Raw genomic sequence first — 25835 nt, forward strand, 5'->3', positions numbered from 1 at the left:
CGTACTGAAGCGTCTTTGATGGCGGGCAACGTAGTTATCATAGATGTGTTAGGGTTAGCATAGCTCTTCGTATAAACATGCTTACGTAGTGCAACCCTCGCATGTCTAGCCGCCCTCACGCCTATCTCAGGCGTGGGGGCGGCACCCTGCTTGTTCATCATCTAGTAGATCTGATCCGTTACGATTGCTCCTTGCTCTGCAAGGATTAGTTTAATATCTGCAATAGTTAGGCCTTACGAAGGGGGGGAGGATCCAGCGGCACGTAGGGTGGCGTTCGCAAGTCCTAAACAGGATGTTCCGATGATCAACGTCACGTTGGTTGTGTGGCCTTGTTTAGGATCGGCTTACGAGCACCGTGCGTGGCCGCGAGGCCCAACCTGGAGTAGGATGATCCGATTATGCGGTGAAAACCCTAAATCGTCGTAGATCTCATTAGCTTTATCTTGATCAAGCAGGATCACCAAGTATTCGTGCACCCCGTACGGATCATGGGTGGATCGGCTCTTTGAGCCGATTCACAGGATAACCTGAGAGCCGATCGAGGCTCTTATTTAATGTTTACGTGTATGCCATGCAGGAACTAAGCGAGGCATCCCCATCACCTTCCTGACCAGGTATAGGTCAGGTGGCACGCCCTTGCACTTCGCATCGCCGCGTGTGACCAGAAGAGCATTGCGGGCCGTCGCTCGGAGGGGTCTCAGCCAGCCGCAGCTCTAGGCTCTTCCCGGCTCTACCGTGTTGACAGGCCGCTGCCCGCAGGTGGGTTTTGGCGATCAACACATTCTGGCACGCCCGGTGGGACAATCATCTACATCAACCACATCGCCATCTACATCTGAGATGGCGGCGGGCACGCCGCGATCACCTACGAGGAGCTGCCTGCTGAGCTCAAGAAGAAACATGACGAGATCAAGGCCACCCTCGAAGCCGACCTCATCGGCTCTTTCGTAGAACCCGTACCCATGGCATCAGATGGAAGGGGTTCTCACCACAAGGTGCACTCGATGGGATAGATCTCTCTGCCCCGTCGGAGGAACGCACCAGGGCCCTACGGCAGGAGATCAACTACTTGGTGGCTCACTCGCTACACCGCCACTCTGAAAACTTGGTCAATGTGTTGGAGCGTCTCGCTCTGCGCGTGATCCAGGAGATCATGAGCCACCAGTACTCGCCGTCAGGACCAGCTCTCGGGACGCACCAAGGAGAGTTTCCACTCCAGTCCCGTCCACCGCTGCCATATGCGTTGGCAGCACCAGCTGAAGTGCCGGCTACACCGGCATTCGTCGTCTACAAGATCGGTGGTGACCCTAGTGACTACCAGTTCTTGGCTGAGGCGCCCAAGGAGATCCCTCAAGGATACGCGTGCACGTATGTGCCAGATTGTGGCAACTGGCCACTCTCAAACCAGGCCACAACGTCAGGGACTCCGGCGCAAACAGGAGGAACGTCAGCAGAAGAGCTTGAGAAGCAGACGTGGCTAACTAAGTACACCACCCCGACGAAACTCCGTGGCCCAGCTCCTGCAGTTGGCTCGTAGCTGGAAAAGCAAACATGGCTGGCCAAGTACGCCACCCGGCGAATCTTCGTAGTGCAACTCCTGCAGCCGGCCACAATGGATCAGATCAGTACCATATTGAGAGACCAGTTCGGCATTATGCCGAAAAGAAGGGCAATCGGCTATTCCAAGCCGTACCCCGACGAGTACGAGATGATCCCGCTGCCACCTAAATATCGGCTCCCTGACTTCTCCAAATTCAGTGGATCGGATGGCTCCAGCTCCATCGAGCACATCGGCCGATATTTGGCGCAACTAGGACCGGCCGGTGTCGGATCAGCTACGCGTGAGGCTCTTTTCACGGTCCCTCACAGGATCGGCTTTTGGATGGTATACCTCTTTGCCAGCAAACTCCATCCAGTCTTGGAAGCAATTGGAAGAACAGTTCCATACGCAATACCATTCAGAAGCTTCCGAGTCTAGCATTGCCGATCTAGCACAACTACGTCAGAAGCGCGGAGAAACGGTGACAGAGTACATCCAGCGCTTCAGGAATCTTAGGAACCGATGTTATTCGGTTCGTATAACTGAAAAGGAAGCAATCGAATTGGCGTAGCTGGCCTTGCAACGCAGCTCAAGGACATGGCCTCCCAAGCAGATTATCCCTCGCCGGCGCACATGGTTCGTAAACTATCGGCATATGAACAGCGCCACCCGGACTGTACCAAGACAAGTTCAAGCGTGCGATAGTCATGGTCGATACGAGAGGAAGGTGAAGTGCCTGCGGGAGACCAAGAAGTAGCGATGGGCTGAGTGGACTCGGGGAGGAACCCCGTATCCTGCAAATGGGTAAAGCCACCGGGGCCGCCCGGGGATTTGATTTTGACGTGACCAAGACTGAACAAATCTTCGACCTCCTGCTTAAGGAGAAACAGTTGACGATTCCTGAAGGTCTCAAGTTCCCTACGGCGCAAGAGCTAAACGGAAAGCCGTATTGCAAATTCCACAACTCGCTTTCCCATGCCACCAACGACTGCAGGGTGTGGCGTCAGCACATCCAAGCGGCGATAGAGAAGGGGCGTTTAATTTTCAACCAGTACGCCATGAAGGTAGACACCCAGCCCTTCCCCGCCGTTAACATGGTAGAAGTCATCTACCCCGAGGGCTGCCAGCCAGGTCCCACGTTCAGCATCAACGTGGTAGGGCACAGGAACCACTCTGGCAAGGATGGAGATGAGGGCAGCTGCTCTCATAGCAATGACACAGAAGAGGCCGCTCCACGCGATCGGCTCCATCATGATGGCAAGCGCTACGTCACAGAGGGAGAAGTGAAGAACATAAGATATCAGCGACCTCTCTCTGATCACCTCCTCAACAAATATGTGAGTCAGTATGACCAACGCCGACGGTCCAACTGTGATGATGAAGGAGATCGTCTGGCTAGAGAAGCCAGAAGACATCGTCGGCAGGATCGCGATGAGGAGGAGCACGAGCGCCGTGCCACGGACAGGCCAAGGGAGCAAGATGACAACGCCAGACACTGGGACTGCCCTTTCTTCAGACACTGCTGGGATTCAGGAATGAGCCGATTGCCCACAATTGGCAATTGCCCAGAATGCAACAAGAAGAAGAAGGAGGCAGCCAACGTGTCTGTGTTTGAGCGCTTAGGGCCTCTCCCACCACCAAGCAAACGCGCTGAGTCACCTCGTTGGGCAGATCTTGAGGATTCAGAAGACGAGGGACTAGAAGAAGAAGACAGGTACCACCGTCCAAGGTGGTGCCCTGACGGACTCAGCCGTTCACAGAAACGCAGGGTTCAGCGGTTGCGCGGCCTGGAGGAAGCCGAAAGGTTATACCTGCATACGCTAAGAAAGGCACGGCCTGATCTGGCTGCAAAGGTTCAGCGAGCCCTGGATGAAGAGGGTCGTCCACGGAGAATGGAGTGGCGTCCCAAGCAAAAGAAAGCCGATGATGAAACATCGGCTGGCACAAACATGGTGTTCATCCTCCCTTCAGAGTTCAGTGCTCCAGGGTTAGATGAGACATCCGTGGCACAACTTGACTGCGGCCCACGGCCGGTTATCTTTGAGAAGCCACAAGATAAGAGCTACAGGCATCTGAAGGCCCTATATTTGCGAGGATATATCGATGGGAGGCCTGTGAACAAGATGCTGGTAGACACCGGAGCGGCAGTTAACATCATGCCGTATTCTATGTTACGTCGGCTGGGACGCTCTAGCTCGGATTTAATCAAGACCAATGTAACATTGAGCGATTTCAACGGCCAAGCGTCTGAGGCACAGGGAGTTCTGAACGTGGATCTGACCGTAGGAAGAAAAACTATCCCTACAACGTTCTTCATCGTCGATAGCACGAGCAGTTATGCTGTGCTGCTGGGAAGAGATTGGATCCACGCCAACTGCTGTATTCCCTCCACGATGCACCAATGCATAATACAGTGGGATGGAGATGAGGTAGAGGTCGTCCAGGCCGATGATTCAGTTGAAGTTTCAACGGCTGGCATGAACGCATGGGAAGCAGCAGGCCAAGAACCCCTCTCAGGCATCAACTTAGACGACTGCGAACGCATCGATGTGACAAAGGGAAGGGTTAAGCTGGTTTTATCCACCGGCCTGACCATGTAGTCAAAGCAAAGCGACGTGTAACTTGGCGAGGCTGATCCTTGTGATCGGCCCCAAAGGTCTATGGAGGGACATTACGGAACCTTCAGTCAGTGCTCCAATCATTATGGAGGCCGATCCCAGCAATCGGCCAAAATTATCCTCACCACATGTTCTGCTTGTGTTCACCTTTGACCCTATCAGGAGCCGACGTGCGAATTACAGAGCCGATATCTGCCATTCTTTAACAGATTCGGCTCGGGGGGCACCTAAATACTGGAACAGATGCAGGGGTACATGTGTGCAATGAATATTGGGGGCTGATAGGAGAAAATCGGCCAGTAAAAAAAAAAAAAACAAAATTTACAGCCGATGCAAGGGCATCGACTTTAGAATTGAAAGGCAGCCGATGCGCAACCATCGACTTTAGTGGAATTATGCAATGTCTATCGAGTCTCCACCAGATCCAGGCCAACGGTGGTACCTTCTGTTGCCTCGAGTGAGTAAAACAATGGAAACTTCTTCAGCTACTTCGAGCCGATCCGGGTTCCTGAACCCCGTTGTCAAGGATTTCCAATCTTTGGGGCTAGTTCAGCTGAGACGGAAGATTATCGGCTGATTGGAGGAAGAAAGAGGATCGGCTGTGGCGCATTCTCTTTGACATTCTCGCCCCGAGTAAGGCTCGGGGGGCAGTAGGCGCGAGTAAGACTCGGGGGGCAACAGGCCTAGTGGATACTCTGTAAGAGCCGATGGGGATGCCATCGGCTGTTTTTTCATTGCAGCCTCCTTCACAGATGATGAGTATTGAAAAGGACCATTGGTTTTGGTTGGAAGAATTCCAAGGTTTTCCTGAAGATTCTGCATTATCCGCCGGAATTAAAAAAAAAAAAAAATCATCAGTTGAAGAAGGAAAGGGCGAATTTCGGAGGTCCGATGCGGTGCTATCGGCTCATTACGCATTGGCAAAGGGGACAAATCAGCAAGGTCAGTAGAAGGAGGAATCGGCTAAATTAAACTCAAAGGAAATCGGCAAGATCAAATTGGGGAAAGTTCTTCATTGATTAGATTTCTTACATAAAGAGCTGATTGCTCTCAAAAGGAAGTACTAGGGGATACATTGCCCCATCTACTACTACTGGCCCTATTCTAGAGGTCCTATCTACGGGCCATTACTGCCCTCGTCGTCGCTGTCGTCGCCGCTGCCGGCGGCTCGTCGGAGGAGCTCTTGTCATCGTCCTCCTCCTCCTCTTCCTGCTCCTCCTCCTCCCCGGAAGAGGTGAAGTCGCAGGAGAAGCTGTCGTCGTCGCTCTCCTCCTCCGTTGCCCCAACGGCGAGGAAGCGGAGGTCGCTCTCCCCGTCCGTCGAGGACTGGTCGTCCTCGGACCAGATGGAGAAGTCGTGGTCTGACTCCTCCCCGGCCGCAATGGCGCGGCGGATGTTCGCTGCATGGACCTCTGCCGGATTGTACTCCGGCGTCGGCTCACGGGATGCGGAGGACTGGCTGGAAGGACCCGATGGAGCAGAGGAGGAAGAAGACATGGTGGCAGGAGGGCTTTTGGAGTGCTAGTGCGATGGAGATACGGAGGAGAACTGTGCGTAGCGGTTAAATAAAAGGAGATATAGTGGAAATTCAATGCCACAGCAGTTTCCGAGGAAGTGGTGCCTAAGAAAAAAAAAAACTGCCAGATCACGCGGAGAAGTTGAGGAGGCAGGGCATCATGATGAAGGATACTGCGACGGTTCTGCCACGACATGACCCGACGAAGGAAAACAGAGTGATTTTGGAATTACCAATTCCAAAACCAGGGGGGCATGTGTTATCACCAGAATTTGACCGAGTCGGAGGTGGGCCACGATTGAGAAAGACTTGAAGATATACATGGAAGGAAAAACAAGAATTGGCCTTATACACGAAGTTGGGCTGAATTGCCCATTGTATCTGTATCTTAGTGGATCGTATCTTTAGATTAAAAGTTAGAATTTTACTCGTGCACGGTTAGGTGCACGTCCGAATTAGAAAGTCCGCCGGACTATAAATATGTATCTAGGGTTTATGGAATAAACAACAACACAACGTTCACCCCAAAACAAACCAATCTCGGCGCACCGCCAACTCCTTCGTCTCGAGGGTTTCAATCAGGTAAGCGACATGCTGCCTAGATCGCATCTTGCGATCTAGGCAGCACAAGCTCCACGTTGTTCATGCGTTGCCCGTACTGAAGCGTCTTTGATGGCGGGCAACGTAGTTATCATAGATGTGTTAGGGTTAGCATAGCTCTTCGTATAAACATGCTTACGTAGTGCAACCCTCGCATGTCTAGCCGCCCTCACGCCTATCTCAGGCGTGGGGGCGGCACCCTGCTTGTTCATCATCTAGTAGATCTGATCCGTTACGATTGCTCCTTGCTCTGCAAGGATTAGTTTAATATCTGCAATAGTTAGGCCTTACGAGGGGGGGGAGGATCCAGCGGCACGTAGGGTGGCGTTCGCAAGTCCTAAACAGGATGTTCCGATGATCAACGTCACATTGGTTGTGTGGCCTTGTTTAGGATCGGCTTACGAGCACCGTGCGTGGCCGCGAGGCCCAACCTGGAGTAGGATGATCCGATTATGCGGTGAAAACCCTAAATCGTCGTAGATCCCATTAGCTTTATCTTGATCAAGCAGGATCACCAAGTATTCGTGCACCCCGTACGGATCATGGGTGGATCGGCTCTTTGAGCCGATTCACAGGATAACCTGAGAGCCGATCGAGGCTCTTATTTAATGTTTACGTGTATGCCATGCAGGAACTAAGCGAGGCATCCCCATCACCTTCCTGACCAGGTATAGGTCAGGTGGCACGCCCTTGCACTTCGCATCGCCGCGTGTGACCAGAAGAGCATTGCGGGCCGTCGCTCGGAGGGGTCTCAGCCAGCCGCAGCTCTAGGCTCTTCCCGGCTCTACCGTGTTGACAGGCCGCTGCCCGCCGGTGGGTTTTGGCGATCAACACAGTCTCCTTATTAGTGGATTCTTGGATGAAGGTTTTGAGGGACTCGTTCTCCGCCTCAAGCACCTTGACCTTGGTGGAAAGCTCATCAAACGAGGAGTGCTTGGCAGTTTCTTCTGAAAGCGGAAAGTCGCACATATCAAACATCATGAACAGATATCAATATATGAACGCAAAGCTTGGAAGACGTACCACGGAGGCGGGTCTCAAGAAGCTGGATAGCCTTCTGGCTGTTTTCCGCGTTCTGACGCAGCCCTTCGATCTCCGTTATCTGCTCCAGCACGTGAACGCGTAGATCTTCGTGCAATTTCCGCGTGGTCTGAGAAGCAGATCAGAGAGGAGTTAGTCGGATATGTAAAATCTTGGGGGCTGGCGAGGAATTCAAAGTCTTGGAGGTTTAAAATTTTAAATTTCCGCCTAAGGTACATCTTCAAGAAAGCATCGGCTAACACATGTTACACGGAAATGTCTCACCCAATGCTTGGGGGCTAGTATTACCTGCCGCACTTCCTTGTGCTTGGCAAAAAACACCTTCAGACCGTCCTCCAGCTCCGCGAGCTCTCGCATCTCCTTGTCTGGCTTCCCCCAAACTTTGTTCAGCATGGCGGAGACTTCCGCGTGGCGTTGTGCGAGGGTAAGCTTTTGCAATGACTGAGTTGGTTGAAGGTTGACCCGGATCGCGTTGGAGGCTTGAACGAGCTTTACCTTCTCCTCATATTCTTCCTCAGTGGGCTCCGCGAAAGTGGCGCTTGGTTGATCTTGAGGAGGGGCAGACGAGGAGGCACCCTTGGCGGAATCGCCGTGGTCTGTGGGATCTTCCGGAAGGTCTTCAAGGTCAATAATGTCCTTGGGATCCGGCTTCGAAGCAGATGAAGCCTTGGGTGGGATCTCTACCTCTGGAGTAATAGGGATTGAAGCCGGAGACGGCTTGGCCTTCTTCTTCAAGGCCTTTGGAGCCTTGGGGGGCTGGCTTCTGGAGCTTCAGTAAAAAGAAAAAAGCATAAACAACTAAGGAATTGCTCGTGAAACTAGAACTTGGATCTCGGAAATGGATACTTACCCGGAGGGCTTGAAGAAGTTCTGGATGGCGGGCTGCCCCTTGTTGCTGGTGTTAATCAGCTTAAGGCGTTTCTTTTCCGCCTCCGCCTTCCGAGTTGCCGTAGTGTTAGGCACTTCGCGGGCACGTTTAGTGGCGGGGCTGGAAGGAGCTGGCCTTTTCCTCTTAGGAGGGCGCGGAGCTTCCTGAATCTCCGCTTCAGATGCAGCCTCCGGATCCGTGTTGCCGGTGGAAGGAACCCGGAGAAGAGTTCCGAGTTCACTTTCTTCGAGCACCTCAAGCTAATGCAGTGTTGAACACTTAGACAAAAAGTTTGGATGCGAAGGAAAGCAATGGACTAAAAAGTCGAGACGACGTACCGCAGTTCCGGAATCGTTCGTGTGAATGTCCTTGTTGCACACGTGAACATGAAGTTCACGCGGAACCTTGATGAGGAGTCGGATCCTTTTGTCGATGGCGTCGGCGGAAAGATTGTCTTTTGTGGCGCGCATTGGGTCGTCGTGCCCTGAGTACTGGAACATCAGCCGGTCCCTGTGTTGAAGCGGCTGGATCCGCTTGGTGAACCAGGAAAGGGTTAAATCCTTCCCTGACAGCCCCTCCTCCGTGAGCTTGCAGATCCGCCTGACAGCGCGAGTGAGCTAGGGCGACTCGGAGAGATGGGGGCAGTGCGTCCATGACGGAAGCTCGGTGGCGGGGCAGTTCTGGAACAACGGCAGTCTCCTTGTGCTCGCCGGGTCGGAAACGTCCTTCAAATAGAAGAAGCCTCCGGACCAGTATCGCGCGGATTCGTGGCGGTCAGTGTGGGGGTAGACGCGTCCCGGGCGGATCATGAAGGTGATGGATCCGCATGTTGCGAGCTCGGTGGAGTTCCGGATCCTTTCCTTCTTGACAGTGAAGTAGTATTGAAACAGAGGAAGCTCGGGAGTTACCCGGAGATGGCCCTCGCACAGGGTGACGTGATTGCTGATTGCAAGCACGCTGTTTGGAGAGATGTTGTGGGGTTGGAGCCCGTAGGTCTTCAGGATCTCCAGGAAGAAGTCCGAAGGCGGAAACAAAAAACCTCGCTCCACCAGTGCCTTCGTCAGCACCATTTCATTTTCCTCCGGAGCTGGGGCTAGTTCATTAGAAACCGACCTCCAGCTTCCGGGTTGCAGGAAGCCCTCCGTCTCGAGGTTCGTCAGCTCCATCGTGGTGGTGGTGCAAGGCCACCATTTTCCTTTGGCTTCAGCGTCTCGTTGGTGAGCTTTTGATTTTTTGGCAGCGGCCTCTTCCGCCTTGTGCTCCGCCTGTTCCTCCCTGGAGGCCTTCTCCGGGTTAGCGGAGGTCCCTTCGGTTTCCTTGCCGGAATCCTTTGAAGGACCCAGCTTAACTGGAGCGAAAGGAGGAGGGGCGGAGGAGATTGGGGTGGCCATGATCGGTTCAGAGGCTGGAGGCGGAGTCGTTGAAGACATCTGAAGACAAGATGAATGGCGGAAAATGTTCTTTAGTCGGATCCAGCGTCATCTTCCCCAAATTCATCCCTACCAACTACGGCGCGAGAGCAAAGTTCGAGAACTAACCGTAATGGCGTTTACGGCGGTCGGAGTCGCCGGCGACGAGGTTTCCGCGCGGTGGCTCGCTGATGTTAAGAACAGGATGAACTCGACGTGGCGGCGAAGCAACTCCGGTGATATTCCGGTGAATTTCCGGCATGGCGGAGAGGGAGCTTGCGGCGGCGCTTGGCAGAGAGGTGAAAAGGGGGGTGAATGAGGGTTAAGGCGTCGACGGCGGATATTTATAGGCCGGCGGGACGAGATTCGTGCTCCGCATCCTGTGGTCGGAACACAAGCGTCGCGCCGTTGGATGCGTGACACGTGTCCTAAACCCTAAGCGGTAAAAATGGCTAGAGATAAGTTACCGCACAAATCGCGCGAAAATGGCGCCAGAATTGGCGGAACTGTTTGAGTCTTTTAAGATTCCGGGTAATTGCGTGAGGATAAATTGGTTCTCATTCGCAAGCAAGGAGTAACCCAGAAATGTTCTTTGGAACGTCGATGGATGAAGTCCCGCAGGATGGGAGCATTTTCCGGCTATAAGTTGGAAAAAGAAGAAAATGTGTTGGAGTTCTTCAAGTTCCTCCGCGTTACCAACATTTGCCGGAGATCATATGGACCAGCAAGGCGGAAACAGCAGGTGGAACTCGGAGAACTCTGGGGGCTACTGTTGTGGGTATACTTCATGGGTGTACCATCGACAGTGCCTAGATCCGGCAAGCCCGGGTGGCCCACAGATGGTGGTGAGGCATGTGGCCCATCGGGCGGCCCAGTTGCTGTTGATCTTGACGGAAGATGTCCAGCCCAGGAGCAGGGAGCCGGATCTAGGCCGACATTGAGGAGGAACCCGGATCCACGGAGGCCCATTAAGGGACCCGGATCCGGTACGATATAGATGGAAGGGCGGATCATTGGCGTACACGGAGCCCTAGAGGCAAGACAACAACTCATTGTAACATCGCGAAAGCGCCCAGATAATTTCAGACAAGCAGCAGTAGGCCCTGTCCTCGAGCAGGTGTTCCGAAGCTGGGTAAATCGTGCACCACCGTCCCGAGTGCTCTCCGCCCTATGGCCCCTGCTTCTTCTCCCCCTCGTGAGGATCCCTCCTCCGAGGTACCATCGATTAGGCAACGACAGCTCAACCCGACCTTCACGAGGTGGTATTGACGACGGTGCGTGTATGCAACCTCCTTCTTGAGGAGTTGCATGTTCCGAAAGAATCGCACGACCTAACCACAACCTTGCTGCTTATGTCCCTCCTAGCCAAAATGTAGTGCGTATAAGAATTTTCAAAAGTCAAATGGCATAAAGTTTGACCAAGTATGTACCAAAATATATCAACATCTGGAATACCAAATCAATACCATTATATTCCCCACGATGTATATTTTCATATGGTATATATTTGGTATGGTAGATGTAGATAGTTTTCTCAAAAAACTTAGTCAAAGTATATTACCGGAGTGCGATCTTTATTAACAGAACTGGCTGTGTGCATTCGAAGATGAGAGAGGCCGGAACATTAACATTCCTTTTTGAAAAAGCCAAGTGTAAATTTAGCCACCAGTGGCGTGCAACACCATGGTCTCAACCGTCACCCCCGGTCCGAGCCCAAGCAGTACACCCATACCATGATCCCCCAGTGATTGCTGCCGCCGGATCTCGTCGAGCACAAAGATCACTGTCGCCCCTGACATATTCCCGTACTCACTCAGTACGTGTCGGCTTGCCGCCAGCTTCGTGGGCTCCAGCCGTAGCCCCGCCTCTACGCTGTCCAAGATCGCCTTCCCGCCGGGATGCACCGCCCAGAAAAGGTCGTTCCAGTTCCCGCTCAAGCCGAGCGGCCCGAGCGCGTCGGCCATGGTCTGCTCTATGTTTTCCAGGATGAGCGCCGGCATCTCAAAGGAAGGGTTGAAGACGAGCCCGTGTTCCGTGAGCCTTCCCACCGCGGCGTGGTTACTCTCAGGTATCACGGTCTGCGAGGCAGCCACCATCTCGAAAACCGGGCGCTCGTCGGAGCTGTCAGGCTCGGCTCCGACGATCACGGCGCCCGCCCCGTCGCCGAACAAGGCCTGTAGGATGATGGTGTCGATGTGGGCCTCGTCGGGGGCGCGGAAGTGGATGAGGGCGAGCTCGGCGCAGACGACGAGGACGCGGGCGCCGCGGTTGTTCTCGGCGATGTCCTTGGCGGCGCGCAGGGCCGCGGAGCCGCTGGAGCAGCCGTTGAAGTAGATCATGGTGCGGCGGACGGACGGGTCGAGGCCGAGGAGGGAGGCCAGGCGGAGGTCGGCGCCTGGCATGTGGGCGCCGGAGTAGGTGCTGACGACGAGGTGGGTGATGTCGGCAGCCGGGCGGCCCCACTCGTCCATAGCCTTGCGCGCGGCCGCGGCAGCGAGCTCGGGAACGGCGGTGGCTGCGATGTCCATCCGGGCATCTAGAGATGGCAGCGCGCGGTCCAGGAACTCCGGGTGCTGCTGCAGCAGCTCCTCGTCGTGGTAGAAGTAGCGCTTCTTGATGGCCGATTTGTGACCTGAGAAAAAGTGTTATAAGGACGGAATGGAAGCAAGTGAGCGTGCATTTCTCTTCATTTGTGAGGAAGAAACTAGCTTAATTACAGATTCTGTTGAGCTTGGATTTGAGCTTGGTGAGGTGCTCTGTGTGGGTGACGCGGAAGTAGTAGTCGGCGTACTCGTCCTGCCGGACGCAGTTGGGCGGGTTCGCCGTTCCGACGGCCAGGACGGACGCAGGGCCGTCAGCGCGCTGCGCGTGCCGCATCTGGCGGAGGACGGTGGCCACTCCCGCGGGGCTAGCAGTTAGGTTTCCAAGCAACGCCATCTTCGGTCTAGCTCGTACGTGGAGGATGTGAAGAGAAACTGGCTAGTATCTAGTGTATGATTTCGCGAGGACCCGGCCGGATTTTATAGGGCATGCTCCCGTCGCCTCTCGCACAATATGCAAGACTAGAATAAGCTTGTAAAGCGGAAACTGAAAACTGATCCCAGCCACGTATACACCCGGTATGTACGTACAAAACATATTTTAAATTTTTTTTAAAAAATAGAAAAATAATTTATATGTAGAGGGATATGTTCTATGTGCGCAAGTAAACTGTACATAAAGCTGATACTTTTTGTGCCCTGTGGGCACACAACATGTTGGTTTTTTGGTGAAACAGATTTGTGAGCATGTAGCATGTCAAGAACTCAAGTATACACGAGAATTTTTTTCTTGTATTTTTGACATTTTAAAATATGTTTATAATACATTTCAAATAAAGGGTGCATGTGCATCCGGGTGCAGAAACACCTTGTCCGTTGTAAAAGCCTTCTAGAGCACCTTGCATCATTCTGAAGTTGGACTTCGAAAAAGCTTTTGATACTATTGAACATGAGGCGTTGTTGCAGATTTTGAGATGTAAGGGTTTTAATGAACAGTGGCTAAGATGGGTAAAGGATTTCCTAAGATCTGCTTCTTCTTGTATCCTGCTAAATGAAGTCCCAGGGAAGCAATTTAAGTGTAAAAGGGGGGTGAGGTAGGGAGATCCACTCTTTCCACTTTTATATGTGCTAGGAGGAGATGTGCTGCAATCAGTGGTTAATGATCTCTTGCACAATAATCTTCTTCAGTTACCTATTATTACTGGTGATCCAGATTTCGCAATATTGCAGTATGTTGATGACACTCTGTTAATCATGCAAGCTGATAGTAGTCAGTTACTGGTGCTCAAGGAGGCTTTGGATAATTTTAGCAGGTCTACTGGTTTGTTTGTCAACTATCATAAATCGTGTCTGCTTCCAATCAATATTTCTTATGACCAAGCAACTAGTCTGGCACAAGCTTTTGGTTGCAATGTACAAGGAATGCCTTTCACTTATCTTGGACTTCCTTTTGGGAACTACTAGACCAAAGATTCAGGACTTAATGCCTTTAGTGGATAGATTGGAAAGGAGGTTGGTGGCCACTTCTACTTTTCTAGCCTATGGAGGGAGATTGCAGCTTATAAGATCTTGCCTGAGCTCTATGCCCATTTTCTTTATGTGCTCTTTGGATATTCCCCCTGGAATAATAAAGCAACTCAATAGAATTATTAGGCATTGTCTCTAGAGTGACAGGAAACCAGATTCAAAAGGAAAATCTCTTGCTGCCTGGGATATGATCTGTAAACCTAAGGAAAAAGGTGGTTTGGGAATTCTTAATTTCAAAAAGCAGAATGAAGCTCTTCTTATGAAACATTTCCATAAATTTTATAATAAAGAAGAGATTCCTATGGTGAACTTAGTCTGGAATTATTGTCCAAATGGAGTACCACAGGCAACAAATTTATGTGGATCTTTCTGGTGGAGAGACATTATGAAATTGGTGGATTAATATAGAGCAGTATGTAATGCAAGGGCTGGCTGTGGAGATTCTATTCTATTCTGGAATGATACTTGGAATGGTATTGTGCCTTCGAAGCAATTACCAAGGTTACACTCCTTTGCTTTAGACACATTGCTCTCTGTTAAGAAAGTGGTTCACTGTGAAGATAGATCAACTCTTTTTTATCTACCTCTCTCACAACAGGCATATGATGAATATATTAGCATGCAAAATTTCCTAACCACTGTGCACCTCAATGATTCTGAGAAATATGTGTGGAAAACTATCTGGAAGGAAGGAATGTTCACATCCCATTTGTATTACTGATATCTACGCACGCTTCTATTCCTGTAGACAGTGTTGGGCCTCCAAGAGCAGAGGTTTGTAGAACAGCAACAAGTTTCTCTTAAGTGAATCACCCAAGGTTTATCGAACTCAGGGAGGTAGAGGTCAAAGATATCCCTCTCAAGCAACCCTGCAATTAAGATACAAGAAGTCTCTTGTGTCCCCAACACACCTAATACACTTGTCAGATGTATAGGTGCACTAGTTCGGCGAAGAGATAGTAAAATGCAAGTGATATGGATGAATATGAGTGGTAATAACAATCTGAAATAAATATGGCAGCAAGTAAACATGCAGTAGAACAGTAAATAAACGGTGATTCGATATTTGGAAACAAGGCCTAGGGATCATACTTTCACTAGTGGACACTCTCAACAATGATCACATAAATAAATAACTTCTCTTCACTTGTGCTACTTTCAAACACTCTCTTGTTGGATAACAAACACCATTCATTGTGTAGGGCTACAAGAGCACCCTCAAGCCGGAGTAAACAAGCTCCACAACTTCATAAAGGAATCACACACGACGCACACACTGTCACCATCACACCGTGGAGAGTGAATCCGGAGTTCATATTAAAGTAACCTCTAGAGTGCATAATAGACCGTTGCAATTTAGACCGAGTACTAACATAGCATACACACTGTCACCAATAGTTATGAAAGGGGGAATAGATCGCATCAATACTATCATAGTAATAGTTAACTTCATAATCTACAAGAGATTACAATCATAACCTACGCCAAGTACTACATGATGCACACACTGTCACCTTTACATCATGGAGGAGGAATAGACTACTTTAATAACATCACTAGAGTAGCACATAGATTAATAGTGATACAAAGCTCATGATTACATAAAGATCACACCATGGGAGAGAGAGATGAACCACATAGCTACCGGTAGAGCCCTCAACCTCGGGGGAGAACTACTCCCTCCTCATCATGGGAGACAGCAACGGCGATGAAGATGGCGGTGGTGTCGATGGAGATGACTCCGGGGGTAATTCCCCGTCCCGACGGCGTGCCGGAACAGAGACTTCTGTCCCCCGAAACGGAGTTTCGCGATGGCGGCGGCGCCCCTGGAGTCTTTCTGGAGTATGATGGATTGATTCAGGGTTTCGCGTCGCGAGGGATTATATAGGCGAAAGGGCAGCGTCGGTGGAGTCCCGAGGGGCCCACACCATAGGGTAGGGCGGCCCCCCTCCTGGCCGCGCCGGCTGATCGGGAGGAGGCCCTGGGCCTCCTCTGGCCTGGCCCTTCTGGCTCCGTGAGTCTTCTGGCGAAATAGAATTTCTGTGATTTTTCTGGATTTTTCCGAGCACTTTGGTTTTTGGCCCTTTTCTGCAATAAACAGACATAATAAGCAGAAACTGGCACTGTGGCATGTTGTTAATAGGTTAGTCCAATAAATGCCATAATATGATATAAAGTGCATATAAAATATGTAGCAATTGGTATAATATAAGCATGGAACATCTGAAATTATAGATACGTTGGAGACGTATCAAGCATCCCCAAGCTTAGTTCCTACTCGCCCTCGAGTAGGTAAACGATAACAAGGATAATTTCTGAAGTGACATGCTACTATCATAATCTTGATCAATACCATTGTAAAGCATATGAGATGAATGAAGTGATTCAAAGCAATGGTAAAGATAATGACTAAACAACTGATCATATAGCAAAGACTTTTCATGAATAGTACTTTCAAGACAACCATCAATAAGTCTTGCATAGGAGTTAACTCATAAAGCAATAGATTCTTAGTAGAAGGTTTTGAGGCAACACAAAGGAAGATATAAGTTTCAGCAGTTGCTTTCAACTTCAACATGTTTATCTCATGGATAATTGTCAATACAAAGTAATATGATGAATGCAAATAAGCAAGTATGTAAGAATCAATGCACACAGTTGACACAAGTGTTTGCTTCTAAGATAGAAGGAAGTAGGTAAACTGACTCAACATAAAGTAAAAGAAGGGCCCTTCGCAGAGGGAAGCAGGGATTACTCATGTGCTAGAGCTTTTATTTCGAAAACATGGAAACAATTTTGTCAACGGTAGTAATAATTCATATGTGTTATGCATAAAACCTCCTATAAGTTGCAAGCCTCATGCATCGAATACCAATAGTGCCCGCACCTTGTCCAAATTAGCTCGGATTTCCATGGATTATCATTGCATTACATATGTTTCAACCAAGTGTCACAAAGGGGTACCTCTATGCCACCTGTACAAAGGTCCAAGGAGATAGATCGCATTTGATTTCTCGTTTTTGATAAATCTCAACTTGAGGACATCCATACCGGGACAACATAGAAAACAGATAATGGACTCCTCTTTAATGCTTAAGCATTCAACAACAGATAATATTCTCATAAGAGATTGAGGATTAGTGTCCAAACTGAAACTTCCACCATGATACATGGCTTTGGTTGGCGGCCCAATGTTCTTCTCTAACAATATGCATACTCAAACCATTTAATCATGATAAATCACCCTTACTTCAGACAAGACGAACATGCATAGCAACTCACATGATATTCAACAAAGGTGTAACAGTTGATGGCGTCCCCAGAAACATGGTTACCGCTCAACAAGCAACTTATAAGAAATAAGATACATAAGCGACATATTCATCACCACAATAGTTTTTTTAGGCTACTTTCCCATGAGCTATGTATTGCAAAGACAAGGAATAAAATTTTAAAGGTAGCACGCAAATAATTTACTTTGGAATGGCAGAGAAATACCACATAGTAGGTAGGTATGGTGGACACAAATGGCATGGGTTTTGGCTCAAGGTTTTGGATGCACGAGAAGCATTCCCTCTCAGTACAAGGCTTTGGCTAGCAAGATTGTTTGAAGCAAACACAAGTATGAACCGGCAGCAAAACTTACATAAGAACATATTGCAAGCATTATAAGACTCTACACTGTCTCCTTGTTGTTCAAACACTTTTACCAGAAAATATCTAGACTTTAGGGAGACCAATCATGCAAACCAAATTTCAACAAGCTCTATGGTAGTTCTTCATTAATAGGTTTAAACTACATGATGCAAGAGCTTAAACATGATCTACTTGAGAACTCAAAACAATTGCCAAGTATCAAATTATTCAAGACAATATACCAATTACCACATGAAGCATTTTCTGTTTCCAACCAAGTAGCAATGAACGAAGCGGTTTTCAACCTTCGCCATGAACATTAAAAGTAAAGATAAGAACACCAGTGTTCAATATGAAACAGCGGAGCGTGTCTCTCTCCCACACATGGATTGCTAGGATCCGAATTTATTCAAACACAAACAAAAATAAAAGCACACAGACGCTCCAAGTAAAGCACATAAGATGTGACGGAATAAAAATATAGTTTCACTAGAGGTGACCTGATAAGTTGTCGATGAAGAAGGGGATGCCTTGGGCATCCCCAAGCTTAGATGCATGAGTCTTCTTGAAATATGCAGGGATGAACCACGGGGGCATCCCCAAGCTTAGACTTTTCACTCTTCTTGATCGTATTATATCATCCTCCTCTCTTCATCCTTGAAAACTTCCTCCACACCAAACTCAAAACAATCTCATTAGAGGGTTAGTGCATAATAAAAAATTCACATGTTCAGAGAGGACACAATCATTCCCAACACTTCTGGACATTACCCAAGGTTACTGAAATTTAATGGAGCAAAGAAATCCACTCAACACAGTAAAAGAGGCAATGTGAAATAAAAGGCAGAATCTGTCAAAACAGAACAGTCCGTAAAGACGATTTTTTTTGCGGCACTTAACAAGCTCAGATGAAGAAGCTGAAATTTCATGAAAGTTGCGTACATATCTGAGGAATACGCATGAATTTTGGCAGAATTTTTAGAGTCTCCTACAGAGAGATCTACTCAAATTCGTGACAGCTAAAAATCTGTTCCTGCGCAGGAATCCAAATCTAGTATCAACTTTACTATCAAAGACTTTACTTGGCACAACAATGCAATAAAATAAAGATAAGGAGAGGTTGCTACAGTAGTAACAACTTCCAAGACACAATAAAACAGTAGCAAAATAAAACATGGGTTATCTCCCAAGAAGTGCTTTCTTTATAGCCATTAAGATGGGCTCAGTAATTTTAACGATGCTCTCGCAAGAAATAAGAGTTGAAGCAAAAGAGAGCATCAAAAGCAAATAAGAAACACTTTTAAGTCTAACCCACTTCCTATGAAAAGGAATCTTGTAAATAAACAAGTCATGTAAGCATAACGCAATAAGCATAGAAAGGCAACACAAGCGCAATTTCAAGATTCTCAACATAAAGAGGGGAAACTTTATATTATTAAGATGCATATAACCATGTTTCCCTCTCTCATAATAACTTTCAGTAGCATCATGAACAAACTCAACAATATAACTATCACATGAAACATTCTTATCATGAGCTACATGCATACAATTATTACTCTCCACATAAGCATAGTCATTTTTATTAGTAATAGTGGGAGTAAAACTATCACAACCATCATTGTAATCATCATAAATTGCAGGCATGGTATAATCATAATAAACTTTATCCTCCATAGTAGATGGCACCAAAATACTACTATCATTATAATCATCATAAATGGGAGGCAAAGTATCATCAAAGAAAATTTTCTCCTCAAAACTTGGGGACTAAAAATATCACAACCAGCTTCCCCAAGCTTAAATTCTTCCATAGCATTAGCAATAATAGTGTTCAAAGAGTTCATGCTAATAACATTGCTACAACTATTTTGCAAACAAAGTTCCATGGGTTTTTTAATTCTCTCTTGTTGCCTACCAAAACCCACCGGCGAGCAGCGACGGGCAACACGTAGAGCCGGGAGGCTCCCAGGACTGCTGGTGGATCCTGGTCCCTCGGGCAACGGCCCGCAATGCTCCAGCACACGTCCTGGCGGTTGCGAGGGCGTGCCACCTGACCTATACCTGGTCAGGAAGGTGATGGATTGCTTCGATTAGTTTCCTGCATGGTAAACACGTAAACATTAAATACGAGCCCCAATCGGCTCTTAGGTTATTCTGTGGATCGGCTCAAGGAGCCGATTGCCCCATGATCCACGTTGGATTTACGATGACATGGGGATCCTGCTTTATCAATATCAAGCTAAACCAATCTACGACAGTCTAGGGTTTTCACCACATAACCGGAACATCCTACACGTAATTGAGCCTAGCAGATACGTAAGATGATGGAAAACCAGCCCTAAAGAGGCCTAAAAACCAACATGAAGTTGATCCCCGAAACAATCCCTCTAGGGCTTAATAAACCACACCTTACGCACTACCGGATCGTTCAACCCGTTTGCAAGGCGTAACCATGCAGATATCAAACTAATCCTTGTAGTACAAGGAGCAACTATAACAGATCGGATCTACTAAACAAAGATTAAGCAAGATGCTGCCCTTACACCCAAGATAGGTGTAAGGGTAGCTAGATATTGAGGGGCAGCGTAGCTAAGCAAGCATATCATAAAAGCATCGATGTAAGCCCCAAAACATCTACGATAAGGGTGTTGCTCGCCATCAAAAAGGCTTCAGCACGAGCAACACCAACAACGAATAAACTGATACTGCCTAGGCAGCATGTTGCTTACCCGGGAGAAACCCTCGAAACAAGGGGTGGCGATGCGCCTAGATTGGTTTGTTGTGAACGTGATCGTCCTCCTTTCTCAATAACCCTAGGTACATATTTATAGTCCGCGGACTTTCTAACTTAGGAATAAACCTAGCTGTGTACGACTAAACTTTATCTCTTAATTCTAAATCTACCGTAATATACAAATACACGGGCAGTCTAGCCCAAATTCACGCACAAGGCCGGTTCAGAGACACTTCGTATGCATGCCCTCTAAGCCCTTCTTCGATCACGTTCCATCTCCGGACTTGGTTAAAATCTGGTGATAACACATGCCCCCTGGTTTTGGTACACTACAAGAAAAGTTGCCATGGCCGACGAAGTTGAAGTCGCGCCGTGGTTGCTGGTGTACCATGGCCGACGATTTTGGGTCCCTCCGTGGTGCATGTCAAAACTTTTTTTTTCTCGTTTTTGAGGCCACCTAGCCCGACGAAAGCGGCCAAAACATCGCGTATGGTGGCCCGGGACGTGGTGCATCTCGAAATATCGGGTTCGCCGGCCGAGTCAACGCAAATCCGCACCGCCGAGGGATGTAGGGCCCAGATGGCAGCCTCTCTGGCATTGTTTTTTTTCTCGATCGCGCCATCTCGTTCAACGTTCTCCGATCGAGCCGTTTACGATGCAGGATCATGGGTCCCGCATGTCATCCTCTATGAACCAAAATTCTTTCTATTCTTGGATTTTTTTTTACCCCCTGATTTCTGGCTACTTCCTTTTTCTTTTGATCCCTTGCCGCCTTGGAAACGTTGAGACCGCTGCTGCTAAATGGGACCCGCATGTCATCCTCTATGTGCAATCAACTTTCTTTTCTTGGAGTTTTTTTTGGCACCTCATATTTGGTCACTTGCCTTTTTTTTCGATCCCCTGCCGCCTCTCAAACGGTGATAACGCTGCTGCTAAATGGGACCCGCATGTCATCCTCTATGTACTATAAAACTTTCTTTTCTTGGATTTTTTTGGCACCTCATATTTGGTCACTTGCCTTTTTCTTTCGATCCCCTGCCGCCTCTCAAACGGTGATACCGCTGCTGCTAAATGGGACCCGCATGTCATCCTCTATGTACTATAAAACTTTCTTTTCTTGGATTTTTTTTTGGCACCTCATATTTGGTCACTTGCCTTTTTCTTTCGATCCCCTGCCGCCTCTCAAACGGTGATACCGCTGCTGCAAAATGGGACCCGCATGTCATCCTCTATGGACAATAAAACTTTCATTTATTGTATTATTTTTGGCTCCTGATATTTTGGTCACTTGCCTTTTTCTTTCGATCCCCGCCGCCTCTCAAATGCAGTGAGACCGCTGCAGCCTAAATGGGACCCGCATTTCATCCTCTTTGATCAATCAACTTTCTTTTCTTGGATTTTTTTTTGGCACCTCATATTTAGTCACTTGGCTTTTTCTTTCGATCTCATGCCACGTTTGAAACGTTGAGGAACCTGCTGGCTCATGGGACCCGCATGTCATCCTCTATGTGCTATAAAAGTTTCCTTTGTTGGATTTTTTTTCACCCTCTGATTTTTGGCTTGCCTTTTTCTTTTGATCCCCTACCCCCTTTGAAACGTTGAGTAAGCTGTTGGCTCAAGGGACCCGCATGTCATCCTCTATGTCCATCAACTTTCTTTTCTTGGATTTTTTCACCCCTAATTACTAGCTACTTTCTTTTTCTTTTGATCTCAAGCCGCATTAGAAACATTGAGACCGTCTGCAAAATGGGACCCCCATGTCATCCTCTATGTACAATAAATCTTGGATTATTTTTGGCTCCTGATATTTGGTCACTTGCCTTTTTCTTTCGATCTCATGCCACCTTTGAAACGTTGAGTAAGCTGCTGGCTCATGGGTCCCGCATGTCATCCTCTACGAACAATAAAAGTTTCCTTTCTTGGAGTTATTTTTGACCCCTAATTTCTGGCTATTTGCCTTTTTCTTTTGATCCCCTGCCCCCTTTGAAACGATGAGGACGCTGTTGGCAGGTCGGTCCCACATGTCATCCTCTATGAACAATAAAAGTTTCCTTTGGTGGATTTATTTTTGACCCCTAATTAATTTCTGGCTATTTCCTTTTTTTCTTTTGATCCCCTGCCGCCTTGGAATTGTTGAGAATGCTGCTGCCTCATTTTTCTTTTGGTCCTGTGCCGCCTTGGAAACGTTGAGACCGTCGCTACAAAATGGGACCCGCATGTCATCCTCTATGTACAATAAAGTTTCTTTTCTTGGATTATTTTTGGCTCCTAATAGTATGTCACTTGGCTTTTTCTTTCGATCTCATGCCGACTTTGAAACGTTGAGGATGCTGCTGCCTCATGGGTCCCGCATGTCATCCTCTCGTAACGATAAATGTTTTCTTTTCTTGAATTTTTACCAACTGATTTTTGGCTTTTTTTATTTTCGATCCCTGCCGCCTTTGAAACGTTGACGACGCTGCTGGCTCATGGGTCCCCGATGTCAGCCTCCCCGTACAAGAAACATGTGATATTTTATTTTGCAGACAATAAACGTTGTATTTCGCTCTGAGCTATTGCAAACGGATAAATTAAATCTTTATATCTACATAAACAAACTTATATGTTGAATCTCCTTGTTTTTTGTTTTTGCGAAGCATAGGACTTTCCTGTTTTTTTTTGAGAAAAATCCGACCTTTCCTGTTTTGGAGTGAGCTGAAATTGTACGAGTCAAAAGGCCCAGCAGGATAGTTCGAAGGCCCGTATGTCCAGATACAGCCGAATTGAAATCTTTCTTTTCTTGGATTTTTTTTCACAGCCCGATTTCGGGCTACTTCAATTTCCTTTCGGTCCGCTGCCGCCTTGGAAGCGTTGAGACCGCTGCTTCAACATGGGACCCGCATGTCATCCTCTATGTACAATAAAGGTTCTTTTCTTGGATTTTTTTTGGCTCCCGATATTATGTAACTTGCCTTTTTCTTTCCATCTCATGCCGCCTTTGAAACGTTGAGGAAGCTGCTGGCTCATGGGTCCCGCATGTCATCCTCTATGAACAATAAAAGTTTCCTTTGTTGGATTTATTTTTTTCCCCTAATTTCTGGCTATTTGCCTTTTTCTTTTGATCCCCTGCCCCCTTTGAAACTATGACGACGCAGCTGGCAAGTCGGTCCCACATGTCATCCTCTATGAACAATAAAAGTTTCCTTTGATGGATTTATTTTTGACCCTAATTAATTTCTGGCTATTTCCTTTTTTCTTTTGATCCCCTGCCGCCTTGAAATAGTTGAGGATGCTGCTGCCTCATGGGTCCCGCATGTCATCCTCTCAGAAAGGTAAATGTTTCTTTTCTTGAATTTGTTTACCAACTGATTTTTGGCTTATTTTTTCTTTCGATCTCCTGCCACCTTTAAAACGTTGACGACACTGCTGGCTCATGGGTCCCCAATGTCAGCCTCCCCATACCGCAAATCCTCTTTCTGCAAAGGTTGTATTTCTAGATAGATAAGGTGGATTCGACCGCCATGGTTGAGCGACTGGGTAAGCCTTCTTGCACTGATTAATGGAAGTAGTGTATAGCAAGGTCAAGACATGTGGCTCGGTGTAATGAATCTATTTGAATCATGTTGTGGGTTCAATCTGATAGTTCTCTAACAGGTCAGCCAAAATAGAAATTAAGTTTTTTTCTAAAACGGAAATGCAAATTAAGATGAACACAAACATTAGTTATCATAATAGCTGATCATACATACATACTTGCTAAGAGCAAAAGCTTGCCAGAGTTTTACCGCCCATACAATTAATTAGCAGTTCAGATAAGATAACCTTATATAAGTATAACTACAAATGCATTTGCTAAGGGCTCATGGGGCAACAGAACTAGACAACCGCGAACTTTATGACCAGCATGTCACAGCGGCATCGAAAGATCTTGACCTTCAACTTTGATCCAATGTGAAGTTTGGCACCGTCAATGAACTTTTTCCACCTGGAAGTAACAGCCAAGCGGCCATCTGTCGGACTGACGGAGTACCGTCCCTCCACGGTGAGACCTTCACTCTCCATGACGTGGGATATCTTGCCCCTTCGGCCAGCATTGAGATCCTTGGAGATACTTTTAGGCAATTTCTGATTCAAAGCAAGAGATACCACCAAAAATTAGTCAATGGCACCAATGCACCGAACCATGTGAGACTTTGAGCAAGAGAAGACATCAAGATAAGAGCAGTTATGCTGTCATATACTCACGAACATAGCCTTCGGATGCGTCCCCGGTCACCACACGGGTGGCCACAAAGAATGAGCCGAGACCTCGGTGATCCGGGCCGGGCAGGTGCAGGAGCCTAGGCTGGTACACGAGCTGGTGCCGATGCAGAGACTGCCGGGCAGGTGCAGAACGGTGCCTCTAGAGGAACCGGTGCTGATGCAGGAGACTCGTTGGGCAGGTGCAGAACGGTGCAGCTAGAGGAACCAAAGTGCTGATGCAGAGCTCGGGCAGGTGTAGTATATGGGGCCTCTACAGAACCAATGCCGATGTAGGGGACTGCCGGGTAGATGCGGGGTGAAACGGAGCTGGTACAGAACCGGTGCTGATGCAGAGAGTGGGAAGCCGGTGCCGGTGCCGGTGTGGTTGCCCTTTGTGACATCCGCTCATGTTCCATCGGGGGATCTGCAGCTTTGATCATGTTAAACCCAGCAAGCTAGAACAGAGGGAATGGTTTAGAACAATCGTCGTAACAGCTTATCAAAAGATATGAGTAGAAAAAGTTACATATTATATATTTGGAAGTGTCTCCAACTCTGTAGCAGTTACGTATATCTGCCCGTTTGAGTTTCGATCCTCGCCTCGTCGCCCTTCTTCGCACCGTAGTCAAAAGCAAACTTTCTCCAATCATGTCCATACAAATATGTGATGGCCCGCGTCTTGTAGACATACACCTCATAGACCGTGTAGGTGTTCATCAATTTGCCATTGCCATGCATAGTGAAAGACCCTTCATGCGGACACATCTGGTTAATCATTGGACGAAGTTCACAAGGTACAACGCATGTGAAAATTGATACAAATGTAAGAAGCAGAAGACTAAAAACAAGACTTTACTATATGCCAATTCATGCTAAACCACCGAGAATACATACCTGTAACTCGTGAAGGAGCTACTAGAAAGGTAGATAGATCCATAGGAGGTGTTATATGCGGGGTATGTACATGGGCCCGCCATATTCCCGCAAGCTCGGCATCGGGATGGTGAAGGAAACATGGGAGGTACTACTGGTGCGTAGCGCTGAATGTAAGTGGAAGAATTAGGTTGTGTAAAGTGCATAGTTCAGAGCAATGCAAATGTTGACAAGCGAGTGCATAACACTATGTTACAAACTGAACAGTTGAAAAATTAGTGTATGATGAATATAAGCATGCTAATTTGGTGTTTCCGAATTCCAAAAAGCATTAGACAGAGCCGGTGATAATATCGTACATAAATCATGGCATGTATATGTGGCTTAAGAAAATATACCCGAACCCTTGATGGTTACGGCCCGGCTGGTCCTTGGACTTGAGCTTATATAAGCATCCGTAAGGTGGGGCTGACAAGAACTTGGTGGCAGCCTCTGCAGATGCCTCATCAAGCAGCAGTTGCAATCCTTTTGACCAATGAAGGGTTAGCAGCTTCTGGGCTCAGATATGAAAATTGAAGAGCAACAGACATCGCAGTGATATATAAAATGAATCTATGAGACACTGATGCATATAGTGCTGGATGTAAGTGTAAGAATAGGTGTGTGTGTTTCTGAACTATTGGTAAGCATTAGACAAAGCCGGCAATAA

General features: G+C 47.9%; 1 protein-coding gene across 1 annotated transcript; it reads right to left on the reverse strand.

Moving 5' to 3' along the window:
* Positions 1–11165: 11165 nt before the first annotated feature.
* Positions 11166–12566, reverse strand: LOC127313848 (bisdemethoxycurcumin synthase). Its single transcript, XM_051344318.2, has 2 exons — positions 12310–12566; positions 11166–12224 (listed from the first exon to the last, which is right to left on the reverse strand). Exons 1-2 carry the CDS (start codon positions 12527–12529, stop codon positions 11251–11253), a joined length of 1194 nt encoding a protein of 397 aa, XP_051200278.1. The 5' UTR covers positions 12530–12566; the 3' UTR covers positions 11166–11250.
* Positions 12567–25835: the final 13269 nt, after the last annotated feature.

Source organism: Lolium perenne, chromosome 7 (genome assembly GCF_019359855.2).
Source record: "Lolium perenne isolate Kyuss_39 chromosome 7, Kyuss_2.0, whole genome shotgun sequence".
NCBI lineage: Eukaryota > Viridiplantae > Streptophyta > Magnoliopsida > Poales > Poaceae > Lolium > Lolium perenne.

Coding starts and splice junctions, on each gene's coding strand:
- LOC127313848 (XM_051344318.2), bottom strand. CDS start 12,529: ATGGCGTTGCTTGGAAACCTAACTGCTAGCCCCGCGGGAGTGGCCACC. Junction 12,225..12,309: donor ATCCAAGCTCAACAGAATCT/GTAATTAAGCTA, acceptor ACTTTTTCTCAG/GTCACAAATCGGCCATCAAG.